General features: G+C 39.3%; 1 protein-coding gene across 20 annotated transcripts in view; it reads left to right on the top strand.

Moving 5' to 3' along the window:
- The window catches only part of SRPK2 (SRSF protein kinase 2), a 247,745-nt gene that overhangs the window by 158,420 nt on the left and 62,576 nt on the right, over window positions 1–26,749 (top strand). For 18 of the 20 annotated variants that reach the window (XR_009735873.1, XR_009735872.1, XR_009735871.1 and 15 more), the window contains one exon: window positions 10,491–10,642. The exons of 1 other annotated variant lie outside the window; for it this stretch is intronic. Coding sequence is in view for 16 of the 19 variants with exons in the window: in XM_061413919.1 (XP_061269903.1) it covers window positions 10,491–10,642 (152 nt within the window). In the remaining 3 variants the exon portion in view is untranslated. Of the gene's footprint in view, window positions 1–10,490; window positions 10,643–17,485; window positions 17,565–26,749 lie in introns of all 20 variants that reach the window. One more of the 20 variants, XM_061413928.1, reaches the window with a different exon arrangement.

The following is a 26,749-nucleotide window of genomic DNA, read 5'->3' as shown; positions in this document are numbered from 1 at the left end:
GCAGGTTCAATCCCTGGGTCGGGAAGATCCCCTGGAGAAGGAAGTGGCAACCTACTCCAGTATTCTTGCCTAGGAGATCCCATGGACAGAAGAGCTTGGTGGGCTATAGCCCATGGGGTTGCAAAAAGTCGGATGCCACTGAGCATGTACACACCAGCTACTTAATCATGACCTCTGATTCTATTTACAGCCCAAACCTTTGTTTTTTAGCTATGCATATCAAATAGTCCACTGTATTTCTACAATGCTAGACATCTCACATGCTCCTCAAACTCTGATGAGATGAAACAGAAGTACACTTTCACTGAAAACCATTCCTCCTCCTCCTCCTGCTCTGTTCTCCATCCAAATTAATGGCACTCAATATGCCAGCAAATTTGGAAAACTCAGCAGTGGCCACAGGACTGGAAAAGGTCCGTTTTCATTCCAATCCCAAAAAAAGGCAATGTCAAAGAATGCTCAAACTACCGTACAATTGCACTCATCTTACATGCTAGTAAAGTAATGCTTAAAATTCTCCAAGCCAGGCTTCAGCAATACATGAACCATGAAATTCCAGATGTTCAAGCTGGTTTTAGAAAAGGCAGAGAAACCAGAGATCAAATTGCCAACATCCGCTGGATCATCGAAAAAGTAAGAGAGTTCCAGAAAAACATCTATTTCTGCTTTATTGACTATGCCAAAGCCTTTGACTATGTGAATCATAATAAACTGTGGAAAATTCTGAAAGAGATGGGAATACCAGACCACCTGACCTGCCTCTTGAGAAACCTGTATGCAGGACAGGAAGCAACAGTTAGAACTGGACATGAAACAACAGACTGGTTCCAAACAGGAAAAGGAGTACGTCAAGGTTGTATATTGTCACCTTGCTTATTTAACTTATATGCAGAGTACATCATGAGAAACGCTGGGCTGGAAGAAGCACAAGCTGGAATCAAGATTGCTGGGAGAAATCTCAATAACCTCAGATATACAGATGACACTACCCTTATGGCAGAAAGTGAAGAGGAACTAAAGACCCTCTTGATGAAAGTGAAAGAGGAGAGTGAAGAAGTTGGTTTAAAGCTCAGCATTCAGAAAACTAAGATCATGGCATCCGGTCCCATCACTTCATGGGAAATAGATGGGGAAACAGTGGCTGACTTTATTTTTCTGGGCTCCAAAATCACTGCGGATGGTGACTGCAGCCATGAAATTAAAAGACGCTTACTCCTTGGAAGGAAATTTATGACCAACCTAGACAGCATATTAAAAAGCAGAGACATTACTTTGCCAACAAAGGTCTGTCTAGTCAAGGCTATGGTTTTTCCAGTAGTTATGTATGGATGTGAGAGTTGGACTAGAAAGAAAGCTGAGTGCTGAAGAATTGATGTTTTTGAACTGTGGTGTTGGAGAAGACTCTTGGGAGTCCCTGGGACTGCAGGGAGATCCAACAAGTCCATTCTAAAGGAGATCAGTCCTGGGTGTTCATTGGAAGGACTGATGTTGAAGCTGAAACTCCAATACTTTGGCCCCCTGATGTGAAAAGCTGACTCATTTGAAAAGACCCTGATGTTGGGAGGGATTGAGGGCAGGAGGAGAAGGGGACGATAGAGGATGAGATGGCTGGATGGCATCACCAACTCTATGGATATGGGTTTGGGTGAACTCCCAGAGTTGGTGATGGACAGGGAGGCCTGGCGTGCTGCGGTTCATGGGGTCACAAAGAGTTGGACACGACTGAGCAACTGAACTATCTTATATCTTACTATGAGCAACCTAGGAGACAAACACTCACTTCCGGTTAGTGAATTACTAAGTTCTGAATTCAGGTTTTCAGCATCATCAACTCCTTGGATACCTCACTAGTTTTCCTGCTTCTGTTTTTTATCCTTTGTATCCATTCTGTATACCAATTCCATATATTCTTTGCAGAGAACAACTCTCTGGTCCTGAAATTGTGTTTCAGTGGCTCCTATTTGCCTTCAGGATAAAGCCCAAATTCCTTAGAACTGTAAATTTTTTTCTCTTGTCAGCTGACTGATGCTGAACCTTTATGCCTCTGATCACCCTGTTTCCTGGGCTGTGGCCACCCTCTTCCACCCTCTGTGCCTCATTCTGGTCTATATCTAAAATCACCCCCAACATGTAGATGTTTGTGGCTCAGCCCTCTGCCACCTCACCTTCCATGACAACACTGAGAGGAGCTAATTATGTTCCCATATCCACGTGTTTATAGGAATTTCTCTCCCTCTTGTTAGACCATGCATTCCCTCAATGCTGGGCTCCTTTGCACTCTGGTGTATGTCCTGGTACTTGCTGTATGCTTGTCTGAGTATTTGTGGAATCAGTGGATGCCATTTTTACATGCTTTTTGTGCTCTGGTTTAAAGTTTTCTCTTTCTGTACTTCAGTAGTAATAACATGTTCTGCCAGGCTCCACAACTTATATATACGGTGTTAATAAAGTGGATAAGAAGTATATAGCTCTGCCATACATATGTTGTCAGGTGGTCAAACGTTCAACTCATTTGTTATGTAAGGTGTAGTTTACTTTGATTAACATCTTCACTAACTGTGTTCTGTGTTCTAGAAGACAGTGTACCCTTAGATATAAAATCGTCTAAAATGTCTGACTTGATTGTTTCTGTTAGAATTGGGAACATAAAGTTTTGTTTTTTTTTAACCTTCCTGTGCCTCAAGGAGAACTAGTTCTCAATTCTTAATTCTTCTGATCATTTCAGTTACTTAAAAAAACAAACCCAACCCAGATCTCACTGTTGAGGCCAAAATCTGATAATTTAAAGTCAACTACTCTCTTACTTGGCAGCTCTGTTCATTTTCTATTGCTGCATAACAAATTACCACATTCTTAGCAGCTTGAAACAATACCTGTTTATCAGCTCACAGTTCTGTAAGTCAGAAGTTAGGGCTGCACACTGGACTGAAACCATGCTGTTGGCCAAGGCTGCTGTTCTCATTTGGGGATTCAAGCCCTCTTGTAAGATGTCTGGTATTGACAGATCTCATTTCTTTGCACTGAAGTCCTTGTTAGCCTTCTGGCTGTTGGCTGGGGACCATGCTCACTCCTAGAGGCCACTGGCAGTTTCTTCCAGTGTGGCCCTAATAGGCAGTTCATGACACATTTGCTCTTTTCCAGGCTAGCTCAAGCACATCCCTGACAGCTTCTGTGACCAGAGAACTCACTCTCCTTTAAAAAGGTTCATTTGATTAGATCAGGTCCACCCAGTGTAGCTGTCCTTTTGCCATATAACATAATTGAAAGAGTGATATCATATTCAAGGGCTGCCTACACCCAGAGGAACAGGGAATTACACAGGGTAAGGGGCTTTGGAGCTCATTTTAGAATTCTACCTACCACCACAGACACTTCACATTTAGGTTTAATTTACAGAAAGATTAGAAATTCTCTTTTCATTGGAGAGGAATACATGAAATCATTGTGGCTTTTTACCCCCTAGCTGTGTGACTTTACCCAGTGCTATAGCAGCTAGCCTTTTAAGATAAGCTATTTTGAGAGAAAGTGTATATTGATTGATTCTATCCTTAAGTAGAAGTGCCAGATTGCATGTTTCTCAGGCTGACAGTAGCCACCAAGAGAGGGAGAGTAAGAAGGAGGGTGGGAAGAAGAGAGTGAATTTTAAATCCGGGTGGTCAACATAAGAAAGAAAAAGAAATTTGACTTTATGTGAATGTCCCTAGAATAATACCTGAAGAAATTGGTTTGGAATTTCTTTTTTATGTTTTGGTTAATGATTAAATGAATTAATTTCTAAAACTGTGTCAGTTACCATTTAAGCTGATAACAAAGGAACGTACTTCTTTTTCTGCCAAATGTGAAGTTTACTAGTCTTTTTCTCTGCTGGAATAGAAAAGAAATAGCAGCTGGAAGGAAATCGAAACTCCTATCTGGTTTCCTTGGCAAAATAGAGCAGATGATGCATGCGTTTTGCTAGGGTGGTTCAGTGTTTTCCTCCTTTTTCTGGTAGAGCAAATGTACATGAAAAATATAATATGGTGTAGATGATAATCTTAGAATTCTATGTATTTATGTATGTATCTTTGTTTCTAATGTAATATTAAAAGAAAAATATTTTGTGTTTTTTTTTTTTTACTATTTTTATGATAGCCCTATTTGGAGTAATGATTAGGATATTTAGTTATATTGTATGTAGGGCAAAGTAAATATAGTTCTTTGTGAAAAGTATGAATGACAAATTGGGACTGTGCTTTCTAAATTTTTTATTCTGAAATCTCTGAATTGGTACATTCTTAAATTACTGGGGCTTCCCCAAATGCTCAGTGGGTAAAGAATCCGCCTGCAGTGCAGGAGACACAGGAGATGTGGGTTTGATCCCTGGGTTGGAAAGACCCCCTGGAGGAGAAAGTGGCAACCCAGTCCAGTATTCTTACCTGAAAAATCCTATGGACAGAGGAGCCTGGCAGGCTACAGTCCAAAGGGTTACAAAGAGTAGGACATGACTGAGCAACTAAGCAAGCAAAAATAACTTGGGCCTTATGTAAACTTCAGACTATTATTAAATAGATAGACTCTCAGACTACTTTTTATAGAACTGCATGTTACTTTTCACTGTAAATGTACTGGGCAGTTGTAAAAGAGACCTTGCATATAGATTGCTTAAATTTAAATGTCGATATTTCTGATTTTTCTTGGAAGTGTATGCTTTATTAAAGTATAAAGTGGATATTAAAAGGCATTATATAGTTCTGTAGGCTTCTGCTTTTTAAAAACCAGCTTTTTGAGGTATAATTCACATACCATATATCTTGAAGTATGCAGTTGAGTATTTGTTAGTATATTCACATGGTTGTGTAACCATCACCACATTAGAACATTTTCCTGCCTCCTAAAGAAGCCCTTGTACCTGTTAACAGTCTCCATTTCTCTTCTCTCTTTCCCTTGCTCCCAACCCTAAGCAACCATTAATTCACTCAGTCTCTATAAATTTGTCAGTTTTTCATTTAGTATAATGTTTTCAAGGGGCATCCATGTTGTAGTGTGTATTATCAGCACTTCATTTCTTTCTCTTGCTGAATAATATTATATTTTAAGGATATACAGTTTTATTTATCCATCTATCAGTTGATGCACATTTGGGTTGTTGCCACTTTTTGTCTATTATGAATAACACTTCTGTGAACATTTTTACACAAGATTTTGTGGGTCAAATGTTTTCATTCCTCTTGAGTATATACCTGTGAGTGGGATTGTTGGGTTTTAATGGGCTTCCCTTGTGGCTCAAAAGGTAAAGAATCTGCCTGCAATGCAGAAGACCTGAGTTCTATCCCTGGGTTGGGAAGATCTCTGGAAAAGGGAATGTCTACCCATTCCAGTATTCTTGCTTGGGAAATCCCATGGTCAGAGGAGCCTGGTGAGCTATATAGTCAATGGCATTGCAGGGAGTCAGATATGGCTGAGCAACTTTCACTTCTCTCATGGAAACTCTAAATTCAGCCTTCTTCAGAACTATCAGATATTCCAAAACAACTGGTGCTGTGTTACACTCCTGCTACAGCGTACGAGGGCTTCAGTTTCTTCATTCTTGACAGTACTTGTTACTGTGTTTTTTATTATTATTATTATTATTATTATTATAACCTTCAAGTAGGATGTGAAGTATTATCTCATTGGAGTTTTGAATTCCCTTGCTCAAATGATTAATGATGTTGAACACATTTTCATGTGCTTATTGGTCATTTGTATATCTTCTTTGGAGAATTATCTGTTCTATTTCTTTTCCTTAATTTTTAAATTTATCTTTTTAAAATTGCTTATGCTTTTAGTATCATGTCTAAGAAGCATTGCCTAGCCTTAGGTGATTGAGATTTACTCATTTTTTCCCACAAGTTATTCATTTTGAGTTAATATTATGTGTTTATGTGTGGTAGGCCTCACACAGGTATTTTTCTGTTGTTTTTTGTTTTGTTTTGTTTTTATATACAGATAATCATTTGTGTCAGGATCATTTGTTGAAAAGAGTATTTTTTCACCATTTAGTTTTGTTGGCACTGATGTTGAAAATATTAATGTCCTGTCCTATCTCTCCCCCACTGCATCTGACATGATTCTAATAATTTTTGGCCACTGCATGGATTGCAGAATCTTAGTTCCCCAACCAGGAACTGAACCCAGGGCATAGCACTGAAAACACTTAGTCCTAACCACTGGGCTGCCAGGGAACTCCCTAGTAATTCTGAATAATTTTTTCAGTTTGTGTTTTGAAATAATGTCTTGATGGTTATCAGTAGGATTAATGAAATTTTTTTTAATGTCACTTGATGTACTTCATGATTATGCACTTGATGAGATAATCTCTTGATTTTTTTTTTTTTTTTTTAACAGTTGAGATTTTAACCAAGCTTTTAAGTGTGGTAGAAACCACCAGAGACCACTTTGAAGAAGTCGGCCTTAAGAACAATATGGCATCATTCTCTCTTCTGTACAGTTGCTCTAAGACAAATGATTATGCCTTTTCTGTGTGGTAGGCAGTAACAAGGCTGGATGGGATGAGAAGGAGTCAGTGACTGGGCTGTAACATTTGGCAATTACAGTATATTGACCTTACTATGATGAACTGGGTAATTTGAGAATTGGTGGTTATTGGTGTGAAGCAGATTACTGGGAGACACCTTAGAAAGAAATTATTCACTGGCATGACCACTGCCAAGCCACTCCTCTGCTGTTGTTGAATCTGAGGGTCTAGACTAGTACCATCTAGTAGAAATGTAATGTGGGCCTCATTTGTAATTTAAAGAGTTCTAGAAGCCACATTAAAAAAATAAAAAGTAGCTGAATTTCATTTTAATAATTTATGTTTAAAACATTATTTTAACATGTAATAAGTATAAAATTATTCAAATATTTCACTTTTTGTACTAAATCTTGGATACTCAGTATGTATTTTACATTTAGAGCACATCTCAGTTAGGACAAGGCACAATTTAAGTGTTCAGCACCCACATGGGGCCAGAAGACAGCACAGTTCTAGATGTTTTGATGTGATAGCCGGTCAAGATATTACATGAACATTACTCAACTTCCTCTGTGTTTCAGGGTACCCTGACTCATCCCTTTAACTTGATAGGACTGGCTTTCGGGTAACTATCTGCCTGCTGTTCAATGTGACCCTCCCTGAGACCAGAGGGTCTGAGAATTTTGTTAAGTGATATGGCAGCTCACCAAATGGGTCATGAATAATTGAGAGACATATATTATGATAAAGATACCTAAGCCTCTCAAACTAGACAAAATGGGCCTGTGAAAAACTAGAATCTTGCCTCCTGTATCACAGATACAATGTACTCCATTGCAGTGCAGCTGTGTATAACAAATACTACTGATGAGAGGTGCTCACATGGGCATCATTTTGCCCCTGCATCCTTGGATTTGTCAGTGTCTGGACATGTTTTTTTTGATGATTTGAAAAAATGTTTTATTGGAATACAGTTGATTTACAATGTTGTGTTAGCTTTAGGTTTACAGCAAAGTGAACCAGTTATACATAAATTCACCCTTTTCTTTTTTTAGTTTCTTTTCCTTTGTAGGACATTGCAGAATATTGAGTAGAGTTTCCTGTACTATAGAGCAAGTTCTTGTTAGTTACTTATTTTATATGTAGTAGTGTGTGTATGTCGGAGAAGGCAGTGGCACCCCACTCCAGTACTTTTGCCTGGAAACCCCATGGACGGAGGAGCCTGGTGGGCTGCAGTCCATGGGGTTGCTGAGTCGGACACAACTGAAGCGACTTAGCAGCAGCAGCAGCGTGTGTATGTCAGTCCCAATCTCCCAGTGTATCTCCACCCTCCCCACATCCCCTGGTAACTGTAAGTTTGTTTTCTATATTCATGACTCTACTTCTGTTTTGTAAATTGTTTGATTTGTACCCTTTTTTTTTAGATTTCACGTATAAGTGGTATCATATGATATTTGTCTTTCTCTGACTGACTTCACTCAGTATGAAAATCTCTAGGTCTATCCACGTTGCTGCAAATGGCATTATTTCATTCCCTTTTTTTGGCTGAGTAATATTCCACTATATATATGTACCACATCTTCTTTATCCATTCCTCTGTTGATGGACATTTAGGATAGCTTTTTCTTGATGTGTTTTGACGATCACAACTGGCATGCAGTGGCTTGAGACCAGGCTGATAGCATTCCACAAAGTAGGAAGCAGCACCCACAACAGTGAGCTATCTGGCCCAAGTTTCAGTGGTGTTGAGCATAGCAGTACTCTGCCATCAGTGAAACAAGATCCTTCAGTTTTACTAATTGTTACATAGTCTCCACAGGTAACATGCAGTGTTGTTTTTTCTTTGTTCTGTTTTTTAAATTTAGAGAATCTCTTTCTTCTTTCATGTAAAATTTCTAAGGAAGAAGCAGTCAACTTGTAAAGTATTTCTGATTGAGCCAATTTGTCAGATAGATTCCACCCATGCCTCCTTTTCTCTAACCTCTGCACTTTGGGAAGTGGTGAAACTGGTGAAGTTCCTCTCCTACATCCCCTTCCTCAGACCTCTCTTCCCTGGAACCATTTTACTTTCACTAAAGAAAGTCATGTCTGTTAGAAAAGAAAATAAGCAGTTGCAAAGCTGCCAGAAGGATGGTTGCACTTCCATAAGGTCTCCTGGGGGTTTTTTTGGATGTTCTGTCAGAGATGTGGGTGTTTGGTTGTGATGACTTCCTTTCAGTGCTCCGTCATGAGGCACAGTTAACTCAGAATGCTATCACCACCATTGTCCTAATGTCTGTTACCCAGGGAGCTGTAACTTTGAGTCTTCTTAAATTCTAGCAAGTAAAAATCAGTGCTAGTCATTGTCAGATTATAAATGTTCCTTAGTTGTTCTGTCAAAGGTAATCATACTTGCCATTGTTGGCCTTTAAGGTTACTGTGGGGTGTGATCCCCACCCCATCCTTATGACTGCTGGTGTTTCTGTTGCCTTCCTTCATCTGCTGTGGCACTTTTGAGTTTTTGATGACAAACCACAGATGAGCTATAACAACCTTAGGTTGAAGGCAACGTAATAAAGGCTATTTGGGGCCTATCTTAGATTTGGCAAGAATTTAGGGTTTCAGCTTAAAAGAGGGCAGCTTCTCTGTCTCTGCCTCTTGCTAGCAGCTGGAATGAGCTTGCACCCTGTGATGGCTGACCTTCTCAAGCAGGTTTTCAGGGCTCTACACCCTAGGCTGAACCACGGTGAAGAGAGAGGATTTAGAGCCAGCCTTTCATTCTGCAAGGAGTAACCGTGTTCCAAAAGGTGCTTTTAGAAAGGGGGCATCAGTACTAGGCAGCCCCGCTCCCTCCAAAAAATGGCTGTTACCTGTTGGTGCCTGTGAAGTACTCCTTGCTCCCCAGACTAGAGGCCCTCTGCCTATCCCACTGAACCTGTTTCTGGGGACCAGTTTAACAGCCAAATCCCATTGTGCTTGTTACTTGGCATCAGTTCCTTCCCCACTTTATACCTGTAGAGCTATGGCCAGCTCAGGGAGAGCAATGGTGGTCCTGTTGTTAGGGTAGCTTGTAACTCAAGGGACATTCTGCATCCAGTTGAGTCTTGAGGTTCAAGATTTCCCATTGGGATATGGCTAGAAATTGCAGTTAAATTTTATAAGTGGAAACTTCATTTTATAGAGTTGCATTATGAATGCCTTATTTTTGAGCAAATTTAATATATTCTTGAGGTATTCTAGATACTTGAAAGGTTTACATCTGTAACCTCTTAAGTTTTTTGCTTCTTTTTAGTGTTATAGGTTTTCCTATCTTTTGTAAAGAGTATACTAAATATTTAGCTTTATGTGACAATCAGAAATGACCCATGGAAACTTTGCATTGATGTATGAATTGTATTTGTATTAGACTACATTCACATGTTTTCTTTGTTTAATTTCCAGTTTGGAACAATGTTCTTGTCTTGATAAGTAAGGTTGATAGATAACTGAATTGTTTAATGAAAATATCTATGTATCAGTTACAGTAAACATTAGTTGGCTTTTATGAGTTATCCAAGAATCCTAACCACATTTCTATGGTTTCAATGGGTAAATGAATTTTGATTTAAAAATGATGGATAATAAACTTTTTTTTTTTTTAATGTCCAGGATTGTTGTCCTCTTTTTTCTAATCTCTGGGAATGTGTTCTAACTAACAAGATTACATGTCATGGGGGGCTGATTGTCTTATTTCACTTACAATTCATGATATTAGTATATATCTAATTGAAGTATTGAAACTCTTGAGTGAAAATGTGCCTGCAAAAATATTCGTCGGCTAATAGGACAGCCAAGGGTAGCCCTCTTGTGATTTGAAACTTTACTTGAATTCACCTAAAATGAAATAACATTAATCAGCATCTCCTCTTAGTGTGTGAAAAGTTATATTGTTTTCCATATTAAGAAACTCTAAAGTGTGTTCATGACGCAGGATTTCCTTCTGAGTCAATAGGAATTCTCCCTCCTCTTGTTTCAGGCCGGAGCCTCAGCAGAAAGCTCCCTTGGTGCCTCCACCGCCGCCTCCGCCACCACCGCCGCCTCTGCCGGACCCTGCCCCACCAGAGCCAGAGGAGGAGATTCTGGGCTCAGACGATGAGGAGCAGGAGGACCCCGCAGACTACTGCAAAGGTGATGTGCTTGCCTTCCCCCCCGGGCCATCCCATGATTTGTTGGGGGTAAGGACAAAGGGAGTTAATGATGCAGACTACTTGATGTCAATATTGTTAAAAATTTTTTAGATTGTTTAGTATAAAATGATACCAGAAAATATGAGAGATATCAGAAGGAAAATTTTCTTAAGAGAGAGAAAGTGAAATACATAGGTGCACATACATATACTGAGTAATTTCAAGATTTAAATCTGCTGACAGAATTAAAGATGGTATACAGCAGGATACTTAAATATAAAAACAAAATAAGCCATCTGAGAAGAACATAGAAAATAGGTTGAGAACTGAAGAACTGATGCTTTTGAATTGTGGTGCTGGAGAAGACTCTTGAGAGTGCTTTGGACAGCAAGGAGATCCAACCAGTCAATCCTAAAGGAAATCAACCCTGAATATTTACTGGAAGGACTGATGCTGAAGCTCCAATACTTTGGCCACCTGATGTGAAGAGCTGGCTCATTTGAAAAGACCCTAGTACTGGGAAAGATTGAGGGTAAAAGGAGAAGGAAATGGCAGAGGATGAGATGGCTCGATAGCATCACCAACTCAATGGACATAAGTTTGCCAAACTCCGAGAGAGAGTGAAGGAAATGAGTGTGCTGCAGTCCATGGGATCACAGGGAGTCAGATCTGACTGAGTGACTGAACACCTACCACTACCAGACTCCTACTGGGGGAGCCAGTCTGTTGTTCATTACATTGGATATAAGTTTCCTGGCTGCCAAGACTATCAAGGAGCTCTTCCTTTCTCTGTATAGCATTGAGTTACATAGTATTTTGTCTGTGGAAAGAAAATCTGCCCGTTTGTTTATGGAGACAGGGTTTTCCTGGCACTGTACTCAACAAAAAACCTATTTTGTGGGTTCTGCCATTGTGTGACATAGTAGATTATGTTTTCAGCTGTGATTTCACAGGATGCATAGAAATTATTCAGGTGAAGTGTTCTTGTATTTATGTTTTGTAAAGACCAAGAGCATACAGCTAAACTGCTAAAAGGCAAGCATATTGTATGATGAATATTGAAAATAATTTGATCCAGACCTCATACTCTGTGTAGACTGGATCCCAAGAATCTAGTAGAAAGGAAAGGCAGTCCATTTGTTACTTACCTTTCTCTCTTGGACTTTAATTCTCTGTAACAGACAATTATCACAGTTTGAATTCTTAGCTTCTGAACAGTTAACAAGACATTTATTTGCTACAAATTATGGGAAATGTTAATCAGATTTTATATCTTAATGATGCTGCTAAGTCGCTTCAGTCGTGTCCGACTCTGTGCGACCCCATAGATGGCTTAAGGATAGATGGCTGGAAATACACACTGTTTAGGCCATAAAGTGTTAATGCCTCTCTGTCTCTCTTGTATCTTAGTATCAATTTAGCTAGTGATTTCAGGTCATTTGTGTGTTGGTTGAAGAATAGTGTACTTTTTAATTACCAGGAAGCGAAAGTTATCATTCTGCTATGAAACTTCAAGAAGGAATCTTCCTGTCTAACGTGATTTCTTCAGCGTTTTCTTTAGAAAATGAAATATTTATCTGTAGCATTTATATAACTAGTGATTATGACCCCACAGGTAAAGGTCTGTGCCTTCTAATATGGAAAAAAAGATGTTTTCCTTCCTCTCTCTTGTAATCTGCATTTCTTGGTTTGAAAATGAAGTTATATGAAGAGAAGATGTGGACAGCTGTCTTTAGATTGTGCTTCTTAGGCCAAAGTATCAGGCTGGTGTGAAAGAACTGTTCTCTGCAGAATGTTAGGCTCCACCCTACTGGAATGAGATCTGTTTGCCTCACACCTGGATCTTTTATGGTATAGATCATAACATGTTGTTTAAGATAACTGATAAACACTTTCAAGGAGCTGATGGAGTTGATTGGCAATGTCTGGGAAAAGAACTGTGGCTCGCCCCGCCCTGCCCCATCCATTAGAATAGATAACTTTCTCCCTGGAGGTGGATGAGTTTCAGTTACCAACATGGTGCTTTATCACCCATGAGTACTTTAGTATATTTTGCCGGCAGTCAAGTACGTTCTCCTGTGTTAACCACTACACACCTGTCAAGAAGTTAATGTTGATATACTTCTACCATTCAGTCCTCGGACCCCACTCAGGTTTTGCCAGTTGCCCAATAGTGTTGTTTATGTGAAACCAATCCATTGCAGAATCACATTATATTTATTTTGTTTTCTTCTTCCTTTGATCTGGAACAGTTCTTTAGTTTTTTTCTTGACTTTTATGACTTTGACATTTTTGAAGATGTGGGCCAATTATTTTGTATACTCTTTCTCAATTTGGAATAACAAAATAGTGTTGTTCTGTGAGAAGTGTTCTTCTCATTGCATCATATCAGATAGTACATGATTTTGATTTATACCAGTACTATTGATGTCAACCACTTGTTCAGGATGGTGTTTGCCAGATCGCTCTATTGTAAAATTGCTCTTTACCCCCTCATAGTTAATAAGCAGTCTGTTGAGAGTAACTTTGAAGCTGTGTAATATTCTTTTGTCAGAAAATTTATTTGCTTCTTCCTTTCCCTCTATCCTATCTCTCCTTCCCTCCCATCCATCCATCCATTTATCTGTCAGTTTGTGTATCTTAAATTTACTCACTCATGGGTTTTCTGTTTATTCAGTGGGTTATAGTCAGTTACTTTCCTTATTTGTCTTGATGCTTTGATTTTCTCAAATTGGCCATTAGAAGTCCCTTCAGGTTGATTATGTGTCCTTTTGAAAAGTACCTATCATTCTTTTTTTGTTCTATACATTATTTTTTCACTCAGTGTGTATTAGAAGTCACTCTGTAAACTACCTATGAAGCTGTGTCATTTGTTTCATTTAATGTTTTTTAAGTTTCGTGTAAACCCTTTTAACTAAAAAAATTTATACAGTTTTAAAGGTTATACTTTACAGTTATTTCAAAATTTTGGCTATATTCCTTGTGTTGTACAGTACATCCTTGAACCTGTCTTATATCCGGTAATTTGTACCTCCTAGTCCTACAGCTGTGTATCTTCCTCCACCCCAAGCCTGTAACCATTACTTTGTTCTCTGTATCTATGAGCCAGCTTCCTTTTGTTTTTTTAATTTGCTGGTTTATTTTTTAAGTTTCTCATATAAGTGATATCATTACAGTATTTATCTTTCTCTCTTATTTCAGTTAGCATGATGCCCTCCATGTCTGTCCATGTTTCTACAAATGGCAAAATTCCATTCATTTTAGTGGTTGTATAGTATTCCATTGTGTGTGTATGTGTGTGTGTATATATATATAAGACGCCATGTGTTCTTTATCCTTCTCTTGATGGAAAAAGTCCCTTTCATTCTTAAATCCTTTCTTATTTTCAAATAAGATGTATTCATCTTGTAATTTTCCTACTCCAGGCCTGGAATCAGCTTTCTCCACAATGCACCCTGGAGATAACAGTATTTAGAAAAGAAGATCTGAGCATTAGAATGAGACTATTACTTTTTGGGTGTCCCTGCTTCTCAGTCTCTTAGCACAGAGCTAAAGACACACACTTCCTTTAGATTTGTATTTCTGTTTTTATTTACAGATATATTAAAATCCATGAGTTTATTATATCTCATTTCCACTCTTAATACCAGAAGATTCAGCTCATTTTTCTCCTTAGCCTATCTGTAGTTTCTTTCTTTGGCAGTAAGAGATTTGGCTGTCATTGTCCTCATTATATTTACTTATTCAACTTCCTTGTATGTAAGAGTCACCAGTCATTGTCACTGCCATTTTGGACATGTCTGCCCTTTCCTTATTACCTAGCTTGTTCTTAGACATCCTTTGTTGCTTGGCACTATCTAATGGCTGTGTACTGATGTGTTCAGGAAGATGGAAGGAGAGAGCTGCCCTTCACAGTCTAAGGGTATGTTTTGCTTAGTCTGTGTATGTGGCTTCTCTCTCCTCTGTCACTTCACATCTTCACTTGTTTCCTTCATCTTCATTCTTAGAGAATCTCTGCCCTGCCAGCCACTTCTTAATAGTCCTGAAGTAAAAGAAAACATCAACAGAAACAAAACACACCACACCTTTTCTCTCTCTTTACAAAAGACGTTTTTGTTCATTATAGGAGTTATAAGTATTTTGGGGGTCATGGTGTGGAAAGTCACCTGGAATCCCACCACCCACCTTTTGCTGCAGTAAGCTTTTAAGTTCCTGCAATTTTGAATCATTTATGACCAACCAACTTGTATCTTAACTTTTTACCTTTTTTTAACCTCTTAAGGTAAAGATAAAGCTCTTTCCTTATTCAGAGCATGTGCAGTGTTCGTTGTTTTAACAAAAAAGCCACTGTTTAAAGGTCTGATGTCGCTAATGCATTATTCATTGCTCCCTTCTATTGTGCTTGGCAGTCTCTGTGGCCTGGGACTCTTTCCCTTTCTTCACAGCTAACATGTTCCTGCCCATGAGTCCCGGGGGAGTATGGACTTCAGCATCTGCAAAACTTGGGTCAAAACCTGGCCCTGTTGCTCTCCATTTCTGTATCCTTGGACAAATCCCTTTGTTCTAGGCTTGAGTGTCTTCATCTCTCCTATAATATCATCTGTCTGTATAATAAAATATGTAATGGTATCTATCACCTACGATTTTATGAGGAATAAAATGAGATAAATATGCTTCTGTGTATCAGGGCATGTTACCTGATACCTAGAGAGAGGATTGTTCTGAAGTACGAATTCTGTTTTTGCCAGTCCTTTTTTTGTTCAGTCATCCTCTTCTTGTGTGTATTACCATCTGTACTTACATACTGGCCCCTGAGTGGTCTTAACTGCCTTACTTGTGATGGACTTGCAAAGACAGTGGTCAGCACTGCTTCTTTCTCCCCTTGTTTTTTATCGGTTACCTTTGGTCAGTTGTCTGGGGCAGTAACTGTAGCAGCAGGCTGTGTGGTTTATTCTGGATTTTACTTCCAAGTTCAGAGGATAACAGGGGTCAGGTATGGAGTCAGCTTATAAGTAAACAGTTCCAGGAGGCCCTTGTGTAATACTTGCTCACTTTGTTTATTTATTTTTTTTAAACTTACAGCTTCCTTGTCAGTGCAAAACTTCCTCCTCTGGGGAGATTTTAGTCTAATGTGGGTTTTCAGAGCGTGACCTGTACCCCCTGCATCAGAATGTTCCTAGGCTGGACTCTGAATCTTGAGTTGGAATCCTTGGGAGTAGGACCTGGACTCTTAAGTATTTAACAAGTTCACTTAGTGATTTTTTCTGCACATTGAAGCTGAAGTTGGCTCACATGGGGCACATACCATTTGTCCAAAACTCCAAAGCTATAACTGCAAGAAGTGATCCTTCTCTTCACTTTACTCTGAATTACTGATTTACTGTGAAAGAGGAATTACTGCTTTGAACTACATTATCTTCTAAAATTTCCCCAGAACTCTGAGCACACATGTACTCCAAGGACTAGTAAATGGTGAAAGAAGGAACATTGCTTTGATATATCATGCTGCCTGCACCGACTGACTTCCTCAGAGATCCTGTTTTGTAGCTCTCCTAAATCATTTTTAGATTAAGTTGGCACATTCGTTATGCAGTTTGTCACTTAACATTATTTCTGGAGACATTGGTTTCAACATAGTTGTGGCCTGACTTGGTACTAAAACATGTCGTTTCCTTATTCCTTCTTCAAATCCCTGACACATCTTATTTAGGACCCTTGATCACCCATAGTAGTGCCCACGCCACCCCATCCCCCTTAGCACTCATGATGTGTGATTATACATTTATTTTTGTGTTTCTGATCTCCTTCTCCTCAATCTGACTGATTTCCTATAGTCAGGAGCAGTATGTTTTGTTAATCCCACTGCATTTGAACCATCTACTGTGCAGTAAGTGTTTTTGGTTGGGTGAAGAAATTGTCTCTGGTGTTAAGCTTCAACTAAGGGCAAGAGAGTACTGGTGTTACCTGTGTGTCTGAGAAGGCATGTCAGAGTGAGGAGGTTGACGTGCCATGGAGGACATACAAATCAGAGTATAGATCCTTCATTTCTGCTCTAAGTTGTCTTAAAATCATCCACGGTGCTTCAGAAAGCTTCAGTAGGGATTTGGGAATATCTTCTTCCAAACATAGGGTAAATAATATGAATAGTTGCCTGCTGAAAATGTGGACTGGCTTCCTTATATACAAACTCTCCTTACCATGTGTTTTTACTGTCCATTTGTGAACAGTTTAGGCTGGTTGAATGTTAGTAATTCTCAAAATTTAATGTTGGTTACAAGTTCATATTGGTCTTCTCTCCGCACAATCTGTGATTTATGACTATTTTATAGTTTTAAGGTTTGCTTGTTTTTTAAGGAAAAAAGGCAATATTCATTACACAAGTTGACTTAGAAATGGTGTCATTTAGCTGCAATATTTTATTGAAAGTGTAGTCTTTTTTTTTTCAGGCACAGCTTTATTGTTATTTTTTCTTTTGTTTTGAAATCAGTAAAGGAAACTGGGTTCTAGAAGCAGCAGTAATCTAATGCAGCAAGTTTGTGCATTTGTCTTTTTTGTTTATGTTTAAATACATCTAAATTATCACACTGTTGGCACACCTCATTTGTATGAAACTCTGCACCATACCTACTAATTGTAGTAAAGTTAGCCTCCCATGCCAGTTAAAAAACTACTCTGGAAGATAATTTTCACTGAAATCTAACCAACCTTGGTTAAGTGGACAGTGACAAGATTATAAATGATACAAAAAATAACATTTTAATATTTGGGCGTCAACTTAAAGAAATGGTTTGCCTATACAAATTTTTGTAATTTTTAATATGTTCTACCCTCGTATGGTCCTCAGAATTAAACCACAATGAGCAGAAGAGGAAAAAGAATGCCACTGAGTGCCAAGGCAGAACATCCTGACAGAAGTAATGAAGGTAGAGTCTATCCTAAATATCAAGTGCAGAATTTCATAGGGCCAACAGGTTAACAGTCTATATTTTTCACTTACACAGGTGAAGTGGATTTTGCAATTGTCACTTATGTTAAATGCACCAAATAAAGCTCCTAAAATTGATACTATAAGGCTCCACCTTAAGTTTTCCAGACGCAACTGTGCAGAAGTATAGTCTTTTTTATTTAATTTATTTTTTGCAGTAGGTCCTTGTTGATTGTCTGTTTTAAATATAGCAGTGTATACTTGTCAATCCCAAACTCCCAGTCTATCCCAACCCCTCACCCTTCTCCTCCATAACTATAAGTTCATTTTCTAAGTCTGTGAGTCCATTTCACAGATTTAATTAAACTTAATTAACTTAAGTTAATCTTTTTTAAGATTCCCTATATAAGTGACATCATAGGATATTTTTCTTTCTCTGTGTGATTTACTTCAGTTGGTAAGTCCAGGTCCATCCAAAAATGTAGTCTTTAGTTTCTGTTGTTTTTAAAAGTAAAAAATAAACTTTATTCATTCACAGTTCTTTTCCTTAAAACCACTAACGCTGCATACATACTGAATTCACCATGGTAGTCTGTGTTTTTAAAAACTACTTGGCTTAATTTGGCTTACTTGAAGCCTTGAGAAGAGATTCTGCGTATCTATATGAGGAAGGTAATATGCCTGTGAATTTTTTACATGAGGCTTCATTATATTCCTTTTGCGGAGACTGAGGTGATTCCAGCACTGTCAGGCCTGTTGCTGCTGTGAATCACTAATGATGTGGCTATTTATTGATCACTAAGCTTTAGTTGCATAACCAGGGAATTCTCTGAGGCTTTCCTATATGTATTGTATTTTACTACAGTGATTGGAAGGGTAAATGAGAAACAGCCTGTGTTTTCTAGGAGTTCAAGGCCTTATAGACTTCGCTAGTAGAATATAAGCTCCTTCACGGAAGAGTCTGTCTAGGTTCCCGTTCCATGAATAAATCAGAGGGAAAACAATCTGTGGTCTGCTGAATATGGAGTGATTGAATGGACCAGACTAAGAAACTACTGAAGTGCCTTTCTTTGTATTTTTTTGTGTGGTTAATTATAAGAGGAGGAAAAAGGAAAATTTGTGAGGATTTTAAAGGAATGAGGTTGTATTTGATTAGAGGTAAAAGAAAAGACTTCATAGAAAATGAAAAGGGGGCCTTTCCAGTTAAGAATAATTGAACTTTGTTGTTGAGGGTGGGCATTTCTCTGGTGTTTTCAGTGCCGAGGGTGCAGGTTAATCCCTGGTCAGGAAATGAGATCCCACAAGCTGCTGGACCAAAAAAAAGAACTCTTGTAGTGTGATCACCTCTCTTAAAAATGTGTTTAAGGATGAAATAGCTATACCAAAATGTCAGCAGTAGGTATGAGGTTAGTGTGGAGGCTTCTTTCTATACTTTTATGTCTAGTTGTTGTAGTACCGTCTGTTGAAAAAACACTTTTCTTTCTCCCTATGGAATTGCCTGGTGCCTTTGTAAATAAGTTTACCATATGTATTAGGGTCTATTTATGGACTCTTTTCTGTTCCATTCCACTTTTGGTCTGTTCATGCTCCTACTCTGTGCTGCCTTGATTTGTGTAGCTTTATATAGTAAGTCTTGAACTGGGTAGTGGATGCCCTCCAACTTTGTGCTTCTTTTCCAGAATAGGTTTTGACTTAACTAGTTCCTTTGCATTTATGTATAATTTCAGCCTCAGCTTATACAGTTAATTTAGATGTCTTTCTTTAATAGCATTGAATCTTCTTATCTATTGCAGAAGAGCATAACTTACCACCCCTAAAGTCTTTTTTGGCGTGTGGTTTATTTTGAGCTGAAAAGGGCCAAAAGACTCAGGAAGACACTTTTGATCTTGTGTGGCCTGTGCCTGCAGCGGCTTGGGTTCCCAGTCAGAGACTGAGACTGGGTCGCAGTGTTGAACACATCAAATCCTAGACTGGATTAATGGTGAGTGACAAGGGCTCTGGCTTTTCAGCTTTACTTGGAAGAATTTCCACAAAGATGGAAAGTAGTGAGGCAAGTAAAGTATTTCTTAGGAGGAAAAGAGTACAGTATGTGTGAATAGACACACGGGCAGACTGAGAGGCAGAAAGTCCCTGAGTTGTGCCCTCTTGGCAGTTTAAATCACTTTTCTGGTTATCATGGCAATCACCAACTGTCAAGGCCCCGAGGGTTGTGTTATTTAGCATGCTAATGTATTACAGTGAGTGTATAATGAGGCCTATGGTCTCCTGGAAGCCACACCTTCCATCCTCTTGAGGCTTGTTGGTTCTCACCAGTTCTTTTTTTTTTTTTTTTTCTTTCCTCTTTGCTGCTTCTGCCTGAAACTTAGATAAGAGTAATTGATTTCTAGAAAAATATTTTTAAAAAGGAAAAAAGAAGAGTAATTGGTTTCTATTTGGAGGAGGGACTGGGATATGATTCTGGGGCCATAGTCTTGGCAACATGTTTGTTTATGTCTTTAATTTCAGCGATTTTTTTTTTTTTCCCCCTAAGTTTTCAACGTGGAGGTCTTGTGCATATTTAATTTTGGGTTTTCTCTCTCTCTTTTTTTGAATGCTGTTGTTATTAGAAGTTGTTTTTTGATGGTGTGTAAAATGTAATTGAGTCATTGACCATGTGTCCTGTAACTGCTGAATTTGTTTGCTAATTCTATTGGCGTTCTATGTGCAGATTTTTTGTATTTTCTGCACAGTCATTTATCATTTCAACACAGATAGTTTTCTTTTCCTTAGCATTCATTATGTTTCTTTCTTTGCTTCATTGCTCCACACACAAAATTGAATAAAAGCGGTAGGACTGGACATCCTTATCTTGTTTCTGATCTTACAGTAAATGTGTCGACTTTAAAAAAATACATCTCTTTATTAGGTTATGATGAATCCCATGAATTTAAAAGTAAAATGAAAAGCATAAGGCTTACAAAGGAAAACAGTAGATGTCTTCACAACCTTGAAGTAGGGGGAGATTTTGTAGAGAGAATGCAGGAAGTGTTAAGGTTAAAACAATTAGAAATTGGATTTCATAAAAAATGAAACTGCCAGCTTCGGATTAGGAGAAAATAATTGCAATGTATGTAGTTGACAAAGACTAGTTGGAGACTATATCAGAAAACTTTCTGAAATTTTAGAGAACTGTTCTTTGTATTAATTAGGGCATATACATTTGTCAAATATTAGGAAATTGTATATCTAGATTGTAGGATTTCTCTCTCTAGCTTCTTTGTCTTTTATTTGTTTTCTGCATTGAGCGTATATTTCTTTGTAGGTAGAAAAAAAAATGTTTGCAGAAAAAAAACTTAGCAGTGAGGAACCATTGCAGATTTTGACCAGGAAAGTGCTGTATATACTTAAGGATGATTAATTTAAAATCTTAAATTACTTGATTTGGAGAGAGAGAAAAGGTATATAAAATAGAAGATAAAAGCAGAGCATTACAGAGATAGCATCTTTATCATTGATAAACTATTGGACATAGAGGGCAGCAATGTCCAACAGTTTCCATAATGTCTGCATAGCAGATCCCTAATGAAAATTCCAGACCCTAAGACTTGGGTGACATTCTCTGGTTGGCAATACTAGGTGTACATTGTCGTGTGTCATTAACACCGACACTGCGTATTGGGAGAGGACGCTTAGAAGCTCTGAATTTGAGACCCTCCTTGATTCTGCCCTCGGTGTCTCTTTCCTCGACTGACATTGATTTGTAACCCCTCTGCTGTAATAAATTGTAACCACAAGTATAACTGCCCTTAGTGTCTTTGGTGAGTTCTTGCCACATACTGCTAATTCCTGGAACTGAGCATGGTGTTGGGACCCTCCAAAGCTGCACCTGGTGCCAGTAGTGAGGGTGATTTTGGGGACCCCTCGACCCTGCATGTTCTGTCAGGCGTGAGGGTGCTCTTGTGAATGATTCTGAACCTTACACAAATATTATAGATTTCATAGGGAAACAAATGGTATAAGGAGTATTAAATGAATAAAAAAGATGTAGATAAGCTGTTCAGAGAGAAGCCTTTGAGAGATTCTGTGGGGCCAAGAGGAGAAAGAACAAGTGGGAGAACAGAGCAGTCAGGCAGGCAGGAGAGCAACTAAAGGGTTCTGTTCCCCTCGACGTGGGGCAGATTGGGGAGCTCTGAAGGTACAGCTGTTAATCTCAATGAAAATTTCATTCTTGGATATAGATGAGGGCTCGCTTGCATTTTGTACATGTCAGTGGCCCTTGTTCCCATGCGTCGGCCCACTGCATGGTCTGCCCCTCTGGATCCATTTGTCCCAGAAGAGGAGTTAGCACGTGGTTTGTTGCAATATTTGCCACTCCTGGTTCCTGTGGTGCTGCCAGCACCCTCTGTGAGGTGCTATGGTCTGTGTACTCAGTACCAGAACAGGACTGTGTGGGGCAGGCAGTGAGAGTGCCCAGCCTGGATGCCCGCATGCCTGTGCCCCTGCACTGCCCTTCGTGGGTCCTGCAGCTATCCCGCAGCTCAGCCGTCCCACAGCCCAGCTCTCCAGCAGCCTGCAGGCTGGTTCAGAAAGGGCCCATAGTCCATGAGATGGCTTCACTTCTACTCCTTCTGTGTCCCGTCCTCCCCCACCCCTTTATGGGCTCACTGGAGCACAAAATCCCTTCCTTTGTGCAGCTTCAAACTGAAGCATTCTTACCAATCATTTCTCCTAGTTTGACTCTTTAGGAGCTGTTCAATGATTTCCTAGGTGGACCCACATGTTTGATTCTTATGTGGTATCTAAGGTATAATTCTAAATATGTTTACAAACAGAACCTGGTAAGGGGGCAAGTTTTTCTCTTTCTTAAAATTTATTTTTACTGAGATATAATTGATATGTTGTGTAAGTTTTAAGGTGTACATTGTGTAGGATAAGGTGTTTATTTGATAGGTTTACATATTGCAAAATGATTACTACTATTCCTCTGTCATGAACTTCCCTGGTGGCTCAGATGGTAAAGAATTTGGCTGCAACGTGGGAGACCCAGGTTCGATCCCTGGGTTGGGAAGATCCCCTGGAGAAGGGAATGGCAACCCACTCCAGTATTCTTGGCTGGGAAAGTCCACGGACAGAGGAGCCTGGAGGGCTACAGTCTATGGCGTTGCAAAGAGACATGACTGAGCGACTAACACCTCTGTCATATCACATAATTATCATTTTACTTCTTTTTGTGATAGGAACGGTTAAGATCTTGTCTCTTAGCAGTACTGAAGTTTATAATACGTCATTGTTGTCTATATTTTCTCTTTTGTTTTCCATCTGAAACTAGGATAAAAAGGGACTGTGTTTCTGTTGTTGTTATTTAGTTGCTAAGTCATGTCCAACTCTTTGCGACCCCATGGGCTGCAGCACACCAGGCTTCCCTGTCCTTCACTATCTCTCGGAGTTTGCTGAAACTCAGGTCCATTGATGGTGATAGTATCCAGCCATCTAAAACTCTGTCACCCACTTCTCCTGCCCTCAGTCTTTCCCAACATCAAGGTCTTTTCCAATGAGCCATCTCTTCACATCAGGTGGCCAAAGTATTGAAACTTCATTATGAGTACTTCCAGCGAATATTCAGGGTTGATTTCTTTTAGGATTGACTGGTTTGATTTCCTTGCAGTCCAAGGGACTCTCAAGAGTCTTCTCCAGCACCACAATTCAAAAGCATCAATTCTTGGTGCTCAGCCTTCTTTATAGTCCAACCCTCACATCCATACATGACTACTGGAAAAACCATAGCTTTGACTAGATGGACCTTTGTTGGCAAGGTGATGTCTCTGATTTTTAATATGCTGTCTAGGTTTGGCATAGCTTTCCTTCTGAGGACCAAGTGTCTTTTAATTTCATGGCTGCAGTCACTGTCTGCAGTGATCTTGGAGCCCCAGAAAAGAAAATCTGTCACTGTTTCCACTATCTCCCCATGGAGGGACTGGATGCTATGATCTTTTTTGAATGTTAAGTTGTAAGCCAGCTTTTTCACTATCTTTCACCTTTATCTAGAGGCTCCTTAGTTCCTCTTTGCTTTCTGCCATTAGAATGGTATCTTCTGCATATCTTAGGCGGTTGATAATTCTCCCAGCAGTTTTGATTCCAGCTTGTGATTCATCCAGTCTGTGAAATACATTTCACAGGATGTATTCTGATGGAGAAGCTGTATACAGTCAACAAAAACAAGACCAGGAGCTGACTGTGGCTCAGATCATGAACTCCTTATTGCCAAATTCAGACTTAAATTGAAGAAAGTAGGGAAAACCACTAGACCATTCAGGTATGACCTAAATCAAATCCCTTAAGATTATACAGTGGAAGTCAGAAATAGATTTAAGGGACTAGATCTGATAGATAGAGTGCCTGATGAACTATGGACGGAGGTTCCTAACATTGTACAGGAGACAGGGATCAAGACCATTCCCATAGAAAAGAAATGCAAAAAAGCAAAATGGCTGTCTGAGGAGACCTTACAAACAGCTGTGAAAAGAAGAGAAGCGAAAAGCAAAGGAGAAAAGGAAAGAGATAAGCACCTGAATGCAGAGTTCCAAAGAATAACAAGAAGAGATAAGAAAGCCTTCCTCAGCAATCAATGCAAAAAAATAGAGGAAAACAACAGAATGGGAAAGACTAGGGATCTCTTCAAGAAAATTAGAGATACCAAGGGAACATTTCATGCAAAGATGGGCTCGATAAAGGACAGAAATGGTATGGACCTAACAGAAGCAGAAGATATTAAGAAGAGGTGGCAAGAATACACAGAAGAACTAGTCAAAAAAGATGTTCATGACCCAGATAATCACGATAGTGTGATCACTGACCTAGAGCCAGACATCCTGGAATGTGAAGTCAAGTGGGCCTTAGAAAGCATCACTACAAACAAAGCTAGTGGAGGTGATGGCATTCCAGTTGAGCTATTTCAAATACTGGAAGATGATGCTGTGAAAGTGCTGCACTCACTATGCCAGCAAATTTGGAAAACACAGCAGTGGCCACAGGACTGGAAAAGGTCTGTTTTCATTCCAATCCCAAAGAAAGGGAATGCCAAAGAATGCTCAAACTACTGCACAATTGCACTCATCTCACACGCTAGTAAACTAATGTTCAAAATTCTGCAAGCCAGGCTTCAGCAGTACATGAACCGTGAACTTTCAGATGTTCAAGCTGGTTTTAGAAAAGGCAGAGGAACCAGAGATCAAATTGCCAACATCCGCTGGATCATGGAAAAAGCAAGAGAGTTCCAGAAAAACATCTATTTCTGCTTTATTGACTATGCCAAAGCCTTTGACTGTGTGGATCACAATAAACTGTGGGAAAATTCTGAAAGAGATGGGAATACCAGACCACCTGATCTGCCTCTTGAGAAACCTATATGCAGGTCAGGAAGCAACAGTTAGAACTGGACATGGAACCACAGACTGGTTCCAAACAGGAAAAGGAGTACGTCAAGGCTGTATATTGTCACCCTGCTTATTTAACTTCTATGCAGAGTACATCATGAGAAATGCTGGGCTGGAAGAAGCACAAGCTGGAATCAAGATTGCCGGGAGAAATATCAATAACCTCAGATATGCAGATGACACCACCCTTATAGCAGAAAGTGAAGAGGAACTAAAAAGCCTCTTGATGGAAGTGAAGAGGAGTGAAAAAGTTGGCTTAAATGTTGAACTTTCAACATTCAGAAAACGAAGATCATAGCATCTGGTCCCATCACTTCATGGGAAATAGATGTGGAAACAGTGTCAGACTTTATTTTTCTGGGCTCCAAAATCACTGCAAATGGTGACTGCAGCCGTGAAATTAAAAGACGCTTACTCCTTGGAAGGAAAGTTATGACCAACCTAGATAGCGTATTGAAAAGCAGAGACATTACTTTGCCAACAAAGGTCCGTCTAGTCAAGGCTATGGTTTTTCCAGTGGTCATGTATGGATGTGAGAGTTGGACTGTAAAGAAGGGTGAGCGCCGAAGAATTGATGCTTTTGAACTGTGGTGTTGGAGAAGACTCTTGAGAGTCCCTTGGACTGCAAGGAGATCCAACCAGTCCATTCTGAAGGAGATCAGCCCTGGGATTTCTTTGGAAGGAATGATGCTAAAGCTGAAACTCTAGTACTTTGGCCACCTCATGCGAAGAGTTGACTCATGCTGGGAGGGATTAGGGGCAGGAGGGGAAGGGGACGACAGAGGATGAGATGGCTGGATGGCATCACTGGATGGACGTGAGTCTGAGTGAACTCTGGGAGTTGGTGATGGACAGGGAGGCCTGGCATGCTGTGATTCATGGGGTCTCAAAGAGTTGGATGCGACTGAACTGAACTGAACCAGATGTACATCAGTGTGCCTCCACTTAGCACTATTGTCTTTAAATGATATCTCCAGTAATCTCTTTGTTTTTATTTTACTCATTTGATTATTCATAAGACAGTCCATTTGTATTTATTATTTTTAAAATATTGTGTCCTTCATATTATTTTTGACCATTGAACTTCTAAAAACTTGCTTTTCTTCTTTTTGTGTTATGTGACCTTGTATTTGGTTTTTTTTAAAGAAGTTTTAGTTCTTTGATTATAATTTCTTAGCATCTTGACTATACTCTTTTTTGTCCTATTATGCTAAGTAAAATAATTTCACCTATTTTCCTTGTGTTGATCCTGTCAGCAGCCTACTTAGCTCTGTTTACTATACCGTCCATATTCACTGTGACCTATCTCATCAGGCTACCAAAATTCTTCCCTAGGGAAATAGTAATTTTTCCTGTATTGCCAGCACACTAAGATGGTGGTGTTCTTTCCAATACTGAGGCATAAAAGAGTATTTTCAAGAAGGAAGGATTTAATAATAGCAGTATTCAGTTAAGCCACAGTTTCAGGAAGATGAAGGCTAAGAGTCAATGAATTACTTGGGCTGGGGTCCATAGGGAACCATTAGTTGGGCCCAATGATAGGTCAAGGTAAGGACGCACTAGAGCGAGCATAACAGATTCTTTGGTGAAATTTAGCAGTGAAATTGAGAGAGAGGACTGTTGCTTGTAGGGGTTGAGGTCAGATATGGGCAGGAGAAAGTATACCTCAGAAAGGGTACCTGAGCAAGTTTCTAGGCAGAAGAGAAGATATTTGAGGAAATAAAAAGATATTTGAGATTCTTGAAGAGCCGAGAAGCACAGAATGAAATGA

Source organism: Bos javanicus, chromosome 4 (genome assembly GCF_032452875.1).
Source record: "Bos javanicus breed banteng chromosome 4, ARS-OSU_banteng_1.0, whole genome shotgun sequence".
In the NCBI taxonomy this organism is placed as follows: domain Eukaryota; kingdom Metazoa; phylum Chordata; class Mammalia; order Artiodactyla; family Bovidae; genus Bos; species Bos javanicus.
The sequence above is the reverse complement of the archived record's forward strand: the minus strand, read 5'-3'. Positions and strand labels throughout refer to the sequence as shown.